The sequence below is a fragment of the Gadus chalcogrammus genome, chromosome 14, assembly GCF_026213295.1.
Source record: "Gadus chalcogrammus isolate NIFS_2021 chromosome 14, NIFS_Gcha_1.0, whole genome shotgun sequence".
Lineage (NCBI taxonomy): Eukaryota > Metazoa > Chordata > Actinopteri > Gadiformes > Gadidae > Gadus > Gadus chalcogrammus.
Window position 1 is genome coordinate 7,691,688 of NC_079425.1, and position 8,723 is coordinate 7,700,410.

At 46.8% G+C, this 8,723-nt stretch overlaps 2 protein-coding genes across 2 annotated transcripts in view; one reads left to right on the plus strand and one right to left on the minus strand.

The window, feature by feature from the left end:
• Positions 1-959: 959 nt before the first annotated feature.
• On the plus strand, positions 960-7,121 carry tacr2 (tachykinin receptor 2). Its single transcript, XM_056607254.1, has 8 exons — positions 960-1,123; positions 1,480-1,579; positions 2,904-3,199; positions 3,798-3,992; positions 4,388-4,538; positions 4,629-4,748; positions 5,007-5,083; positions 5,638-7,121. The coding sequence occupies exons 2-8, from the start codon at positions 1,484-1,486 to the stop codon at positions 5,945-5,947; spliced, it is 1,245 nt and encodes a 414-aa protein (XP_056463229.1). The 5' UTR covers positions 960-1,123; positions 1,480-1,483; the 3' UTR covers positions 5,948-7,121.
• LOC130403091 (hexokinase-1) overlaps positions 6,933-8,723 on the minus strand; it is a 17,273-nt gene continuing 15,482 nt past the window's right edge. Inside the window, exon 21 of the mRNA XM_056607253.1 lies at positions 6,933-8,723. This exon is cut by the window's right edge and continues 34 nt beyond it. Coding sequence (XP_056463228.1) covers positions 8,610-8,723 — 114 coding nt within the window. The 3' untranslated portion in view covers positions 6,933-8,609.

Below are 8,723 nucleotides of genomic sequence, written 5' to 3' on the forward strand. Positions count from 1 at the left end.
TAACCCAGATAGGGGGCCGTTTAACACTGCAAACCATTACATTCTCGAGAAGAATAGCAAGAAATGAAGACTTCAAAAATGTGACGGTGTATGTCAATAATGTCATATTTAACTCGCCCAAGGCTCCATTGTGGATGAAATTCAACAAGATGAAAGATGATCCAACACCCCAACATCTGAAAGAGCAATAAAGGACTTTCCACAAAGCCAATTTTTCAAATCACAGCTCTATCGCCGTCCTTTCAACCTGTCCATGGTCTTTGTTGGCTATTCTTTAATGCATGTTTTGATATTCAATTCGACAAGGACTGCCACCTTGCATATTAAACTTCCGTTCAACATTGCGTGCGTGCGTGTGTGCAAAGATAATTGTCAATCGACAAATGAGCGCACTGAACAGAAGCTGCCCTCTGGTCCTTCGGCTATTAATCCTTGCTTCTTCTTTCTCTTATTTCCCCACATTCCAAATATGCACCTGTTTGTGCTGCTAATGGAAACGCCAATCTGTGTGTGTGTGTGTGTGTGTGTGTGTGTGTGTGTGTGTGTGTGTGTGTGTGTGTGTGTGTGTGTGTGTGTGTGTGTGTGTGTGTGTGTGTGTGTGTGTGTGCGTACGTGCGTGCGTGCGTGTGCGTGCGTGTGCGTGCGTGTGTGTGTTTGCGTGTTTGCGTGTGTGTGTCTGTGTGTGTGTGTGTGTGGGGGGGGGGGGGGGTGCCTAAACATTCCGAGAGAGCGAGAGTGAGAGTGAGAGAGAGCGAGAGAAAGCGAGAGCGAGAGAGAGAGAGAGAGAGAGAGAGAGAGAGAGAGAGAGAGAGAGAGAGAGAGAGAGAGAGAGAGAGAGAGAGAGAGAGAGAGTGAGAGAGAGAGAGAGAGAGAGAGAGAGAGAGAGAGAGAGAGAGAGAGAGAGAGAGAGAGAGAGAGAGAGAGAGTGAAGGCGAAGGATAGGGAGGATTGAGGGGGTGTATGGGGAGAAAGTGAGACGTTTCGTTGTCTTTGGATGCCGTGCGGAATAGTGTGTTTCTTGGTCCTAGATTGACCGCACAGAACGGATCTCATATTATTTCTTCAAAGACAGAACAATGGATTGGAAAATTTTGAATTGAAATGCAAAGCAAATATTGCTGGGGTAAGTTTTTCTTTCTTACGTTCATTTAAAAAAAAGATTTTTAATGGATTTAAGTGGAGCCTATTCCTTAAAAACTATGTGAATAACTCATAATCTTTGTTTCGTTTGGGAAAGTATCCCAAACGAAACAATAAAAGATTATTAGTTATACTAGTGTACTTTGTAGCCCAAACGTTTGTTGTGTCAAGAGTCCATTAACATTTAGAATTAAGGAGTCGAAACGATTTACGCTTGGCTGTATGGAATCGTCCAAAATATTAACTGATTTGGAACCGGCTATTAATTAGGGAAAAACCTTAGCACAACAGGTGCTAAGGTATAGCTAATGGAACCTTATTGCCTTGCATTGTTAACAGAGACATGGATGCGACTGATATGCCGTGGACCGTCACCACCGAGTGGTATGAGGACGGAAACGAGACAATTGGGAATCAATTCCAACAATCTAACTTGCAGGTAAGAAAATAATTATGATTAGCAGATGCTTATTGCCAATTCATGCCATAGCCTTGAAACCATTTTTTTGTGAAATTAAGAAAACGGTTAAGTTTACTCTCCTCTCTGTCCTCTCTGTCCTCTCCTGGTCTATTCCCCTCATCTTCTCCTCTCATCCCATCCCCTCTTCTCCTATCATCTCCCTCTTCCTTCCCCTCCTGTCCTCTCTTTCCTCTCCTCTCATCCCCTCTCCTTCTCCTTCTCTTCTCTCTCCGTTCTCTCCTCTCCTCTTCTCATCTCCCTCTCCTCTTCCCCTCTCCTCCCTCTTCTCATATCCTATTCTCAAACTCTCTGTCATCTCCTCCTTCTCTCCTCTCCTCCCTCTCCTCTTCCTTTCCCCTTCCTGTCCCTCCCCCTTTCCCCCTCCACTCTCTCCTCTTATCTCTCTCTCCTCTCCCCCTCCTCTCCCTCCTTTCCCCTCACCACGTCTTCTGTCCTCCTCTCTCTCCTCTCCTCTCTCTCTCCTCTCCTCTCCCTCATCTCCTCTCCCCCTCCTCTCCCCCTCCTCTCCCTCTCCTCTCCCTAATCTCCTCTCCCCCTCCTCTCCCTGTCCCTCCCCCTCTCCCCCTCCTCTCCCTGTCCCTCCCCCTCTCCCCCTCCTCTCCCTCCTCTTATCTCTCTCTCCTCTCCTCTCCCCCTCCTCTCCCCCTCCTCTCCTCTTCCTCTTCCTGTCCCTGTCCCTCTCCCTCTCCTCTCCCTCCTCTCCCTCTCCTCTCCTCTCCCTCTCCCTCTCCCTCTCCTCTCCCTCTCCTCTCCCTCTCCTCTCCCTCCTCTCCCTCTCCTCTCCTCTCCCTCTCCCTCTCCCTCCTCTCCCTCTCCTCTCCTCTCCCTCTCCCTCTCCCTCTCCTCTCCCTCTCCTCTCCCCCTCCTCTCCCTCTCCTCTTCCTCTCCCTGTCCCTCTCCCTCTCCTCTCCCTCCTCTTATCTCTCTCTCCTCTCCTGTCCCCCTCCTCTCCCTCTCCTCTCCTCTCCCTGTCCCTCCCCCTCTCCCCCTCCTCTCCCCCCTCTTATCTCTCTCTCCTCTCCCTCCCCTCCCCCTCCTCTCCTCTTCCTCTCCCTCTCCCTGTCCCTCCCCCTCTCCCCCTCCTCTCCCTCCTCTTATCTCTCTCTCCTCTCCTCTCCCCCTCCTCTCCCTCTCCTCTCCTCTCCCTCTCCCTGTCCCTCTCCCTCTCCTCTTCCTCCTCTTATCTCGCTCCTCGCCTCTCCCCCTCCTCTCCCTCTCCTCTCCTCTTCCTCTCCCTGTCCCCCTCCTCTTCCTCCTCTTATCTCGCTCCTCGCCCTAACAGGTGGCTCTCTGGGCCATCGCCTACACTCTGATCATTCTCGTCTCGGTGACTGGGAACGTCACAGTGATCTGGATCATCCTCGCTCACAGACGCATGCGAACCGTCACCAACTACTTCATAGTCAACCTGGCCTTCTCCGACGTGTCCATGGCCACCTTCAACACGCTGTTTAACTTTGTCTACGCGCTGCACAACGATTGGTACTTCGGGTTGGGCTACTGCCGATTCCAGAACTTCTTCCCCATCACCGCCATGTTCTCTTCGATTTACTCGATGGCTGCCATAGCGGTGGACAGGTAAAAACTATCATCATATGATCGTTTTTATCCATTCATTTGTGCGCCATGTAGGTGTGGCTTAAAGATGACCCGTAAGCAGAATACCAATGCAGACTCCCAGAAGCCACCATGACACCATAAACTGCGACCACGCCCACTATTTAATTTGTGGGCATATTTACATGTCTACAAGTCAATAATTCACCACTCATGGAGGCCACACAATTCATCAATGAAGGTAAAGGTAATGACCCCAAGTCACAAATAAAGATGTATTTTTATTTTATCTGTCGATTTTAACAAGACGAGTTGGCATAACCAATTCCAACCTAATTCCCGTTCATTCATCTGAAATGAAAGACATGTATACCTCTTTTCCCCAGTTTAAATTGGATATCTATAGGGCTACTTAAAGTCAAAACACCACTTGTCCATCAAATGATAGGCCTAGACCCACACACACACTTTACCCAAAGTGAGCTATGGTCAACCAAGCTGAACCAATCTTGTCCGATCCCCTCCGCTGGGGAAAGGCTGCAGGGGACGGCCATCAATAATTCACCGGTTGTGCAAGGCTGCTCCTCAAGAGTGTTTCTGGTCGGTGTTTACTCTTCAGATACATGGCGATCATCCATCCGCTGAAGCCTCGCCTGTCCTCCACCTCCACCCGGGTGGTGGTCGCTCTGATCTGGGTGGTGGCCGTGCTGCTGGCCTTCCCCCAGTGCTACTACAGCGTGACGGAGTTCTACTACCCCAGGACCGTGTGCCTGGTGAACTGGCCCGACGACTACGGAGGAACCCACCAGATCAGGTAGGATAGAGATAGAGGGAGAGAGAGAGAGGGAGAGAGAGAGAGAGAGAGAGAGAGAGAGAGAGAGAGAGAGAGAGAGAGAGAGAGAGAGAGAGAGAGAGAGAGAGAGAGAGAGAGAGAGAGAGAGAGAGAGAGGGAGAGAGGGAGAGGGAGGATAGACCTAGGTAGGTAGGTAGGTAGGTAGGGAGTTAGGTAGGTAGGGAGTTAGGTAGGGTGTTAGGTGGGATGGTAGGTATATAGTTAGGTAGGATGATAGTTCGGTAGGACAGACAGACAGACACACAGACAGATCTCCTCCACGGCAGGTATACAGTGATTGTGTCCTCTCCTCTTGCTTCTGGGGCAAGGAGGGCAACAGGCTAGGTGCTAATCCCTCTTCCCTTGTGATCCTGTAGCTACCAGCTGGCGTTGATATTGCTGATCTACCTGTTCCCTCTGCTGGTGATGCTGGTGACCTACAGCCTGGTGGGTCGATCGCTGTGGGGTGGAGCCATCCCCGGGGAGCCGTCCGACCATTACCACCACCAGATAACAGCCAAGCGAAAGGTGGCACAGTCACGCCACGCTTCAGAATAGGCTTCCTTGCCCAAACCTGTCGTTGCTGACTTTTTGTTTTACTTGTGATATTGATACCAGGTGGTGAAAATGATGGTTGTCGTGGTGACAACCTTTGCCTTGTGCTGGCTCCCCTATCACATCTACTTCATCCTAGGCTCCTTCAACAAAGACATCTATAAACAGCACTATATCCAACAGGTCTGTCTGTCTGTCTGTCTGTCTGTCTGTCTGTCTGTCTGTCTGTCTGTCTGTCTGTCTGTCTGTCTGTCTGTCTGTCTGTCTGTCTGTCTCTCACGCTCTCTCTCTCTCTCTCTGTCTGTCTGTCTGTCTGTCTGTCTGTCTGTCTGTCTGTCTGTCTGTCTGTCTGTCAATCTATTTAACTACCTGTAAGTCTGTCTAACTTTCTTTCGTGTGCATAAAACAGTCTGTTCTTCTGTTGTTATCTCATTGTTTCAGGTGTACCTGGCTATATTCTGGTTGGCTATGAGCTCCACCATGTACAACCCTATCATCTACTGCTGTCTGAACCAAAGGTAAAGCTTAGGAAGACACACTCCCGTCCATCCCCTCTGCCACTGTCACCATGGCCACCATTTTGTTCCATGCCAAAATAAACAACATTTTAAAGGGGTATGACCTTTGACAACTTTCTTCCTCATGTTGAAACACAAACCTTGATGTGGTTGTGAGTGTGTATTTGTGTTACTATCACTGTGGAGGTCAGAAATGTTTGAATAAATAAAACTCTTTATCTTTTCATTGCATCTCTCTCTTTCTCTCTCTCTACCTGTCTCACTCTCTCTCTCTTCTTTCCTCTCTTCTCTCTCTCGCTTCTCTCCTCTCCTCTCTCTCTCCCCCTCTCTCTTCTCTCCGCTCTCCTCTGTCTATGTCTCTCTCTCTTCTCTCCTCTTTCTCTCTCCCTCCCCGCTCTCTGTCTCTGTCTCTGTCTCTCTCCCTCTCTCTCTCCCCCTCTCTCTCCCTCCCCCCTCTCTCTGTCTCTGTCCGTCTCTCTTTCTCCCTCCCCCCTCTCTCTCTCTCTCTCTCTCTCTCTCTCTCTCTCTCTCCCTCTCTCCCTCTCTCTGTGAAGGTTCCGTGCGGGGTTCCGCCAGGCGTTCTCCTGGTGTCCGTTCATCCGGTTCTCAGAAGAGGACAAGACAGAGCTGCAGCACACCAACACCTTCAGGGTCACCATGACACGCAGTTACCATGGTGACAGCACGCGCATGCACGGCCCCGGGACCACAGGCCCCGGGCCCCCCTTCAGCTCCCAGCACACCGGTCCGAAGGCACAACAGGCCCCGCTCAGGAGACACCCGGCCCCACAGAAAACAAACGGGCCCAACTTAGGGCCCGGGCTTCTGGAAATGTCCTCCGGGGCTAAGCTGCTGGAGACCTGAGCGCAGCCAATGGGGAAGAAGGATTGAGGATCCCGGCTGCTGGTAGCAAATCAAGATGCTCCACGGACCCTGACTGTATCCAGCCAGGGCCGCTGAAGCCAAAGCTAAAGCTTTGAATGGTAAAACCTAAAAGCGGGGACAGAGGCCGACTGGGGACAGAGCAGACGTTATCTTTTCTTTAACAGCCGCGATAGACAAAATTAAAAGCAACACATCATTGTTGAAGGCTGCTAGAAAAGAACATGTAAATACGGCAGGGAAATCAGAGGCAGATCTTTCACACAAATGATGCTGCTCCGATAACAACCCTTATATCTTTAGCACTTCATTCTTTTCTTATTCCTTCTGTTTTACCCCCTCCCAGTAAACACTTTTTCCTCATTGTTTCTCTTACTTATGTGGTTGTCTGGCCAGAGAATGAACAGAGCTTCTAGAACGGTTCTTGTTCATCAGCTCTGTGGTCAATAGTTCAGTTGAAGTACAGTAGAATACATTTATTTGACTCTATATAATTCTCAGATAGTGTCATGATCAAGGGAAGAAACTGAAAAAATATGCCATCTTCCATTGTCTGAGACGGTTACCTTCAATATTTATTTGAACACTAGAATGTAAAAGATTAATATATATATATATATATATATGTATACATTTGTTGGAGGCAGGCGGTAACGTTTGACGTTTAAAATACTTGTAGATATTTATATTGGCGTGTACAGCAATGTTGTTCTTGTGATTGGTATGTTGTGATTATCTGGTTCATTTATAATGCAATGTGAATCTAAACTCTATGTAGGCCTACGGTATATTGAAGTTAAAGCGATATTGTCGATGCAGTGCTGCCAATTGATTATTTAAATGTGACATTTACAATTGCTGTCCCTTTTGTGATATGATACAGAACACAGATGAAATGGCAGTGTGCCATTATGGACGGCAATAAGCAAATCTTTTTGATGTTTAAAAAAATGAGGACATTAAAACCTCAAACAAAATGATATTTATTTGTGTTGTCTTTGCTGTCATTAAGTTGCTGAGTGAATAACCATTAATTCATCACATGGTTTGCATTAATTTGGTCCAAAGTAATAAAACAAGATGATATGATGGTATCATAAAAGTAGACATATTTTTATTATTTGGTATAAAACGAAAATATAAATTAAACACCAGATTCAATGAGCTTTTATTCATAGGTTTTTATTCATGGATTGATCAAATTAAATAAATTAAATATGTGGATTGTGTAAATTGACAGTTTTTGGATGTGTTTAGTATGTTAAGCGTGTGTGTATGTGTATGTGCGCGTGTGTGTGTCTGTGTGTCTGTGTTTGTGCATGTGTTTGTCCCATTAATATTGGACATATTAAAATGACCATGTGTGTATATGGCAGTAGTAGTTTGGGACTAAAAAGAAAGCTTAAAAGAAAATTGGCATTTGAAAGTGAATATTGTGGGGTTTATTGTGTATTGTATAACCTTGATAATAGTGACAGTAATAGTTAATCAGTTACTGGATTGGTTGAATAAGTAATGTCTTTGGATAGCATTTATTTAAATTGGACTACAATGATGTAGTTCATGAACGACATTACATGGCGAACTGCAATCTTAAAATAATATTGAAAATCTCAGCAGACAGTTTCACAGCCTCAAAGGATTACTGACAATGACACGAATTCCATTTAGATAAAAGCATTAGAAGTGATCTTTGGACAACTTTTGCAGCATACTAGAGAAAACGTAATGTATTGTTCAACAGGACTCAGTTGTTTGTAAACTTTACTATGATTATATTTTTCTCTAGACTTGCTACAGTTGCAGGTTGTTTCAACATCATTTAAGTACAAAAATAAAATAAATAGCCAATATGATATGACAGCTAGGCAAGATATTAGCAAAATAAAATACTCCCTTTATCTCATTATACATACATATCTTTTAAAAAATATATATTTCTCCTTTCCCTTTTTTACGCCTTTTAACAGACAGTGAATCATTGTTAGCTCAGCAGACGTAGAGCGCAACTTTACCTCACAATCAGTGTTTAGCCTCCTCCGTGGAGTTCCAAAAAGCACCTGTTTTAAAATATATATTGTGCACGTAGGCTTTCGTATGTTTCCAGTATTCAGTATCAAGTAGTTTTAAGCATTATTTTAAGTATTGCTTGAGACTGCAGTGACAATTAGTGGCTGATCTTGCATTGTGTAACTCTCAAACCTCAACAATAATAAAAAGAGAATCGATTAAAAGACCAGATCCCAACCAGTACACCTCATGGCTCTTAGGTCAACACTCAGAATTACCTAAACTGACCTCCTGTACTATAATGTACTATATCTTTGCTACTACTCTATCGCCCCCCCCTTGCCCTGCTCACAGTAGTTAAGTGTGCGCGTTTAATCTCTATAAACTGAACAACACAAAGCACAGGTAAAACCAGCAGGGCGCTAGAACCCTGCTGTCGAACGCTTCCCTCTCCTCTCCGGTACCGCGGGGTGTTGGGCTGAAGCAACTAGAGCAGCGCGCGCGAAGACCCCCGAGGGGAGCCAGGAATGACCCGGGACGGAGGGAGTGGAGGGGTATGGAGGACAGCGGCACACAGAGGCAGAGAGAGAGAGACGGAGACAGAGGAGGAAGGGGGAGGAGGAGGAGAGAGGATCTATTGGCTCTTGAGCTCCTCTCTCAGTCGGCAGCCCACGGCGGTGATGAGCGCTGCTCCTTTCCCGCTGCCATCCTCCGACAACAGGAAGTTGACGTTGCACTGCGGAGCCAG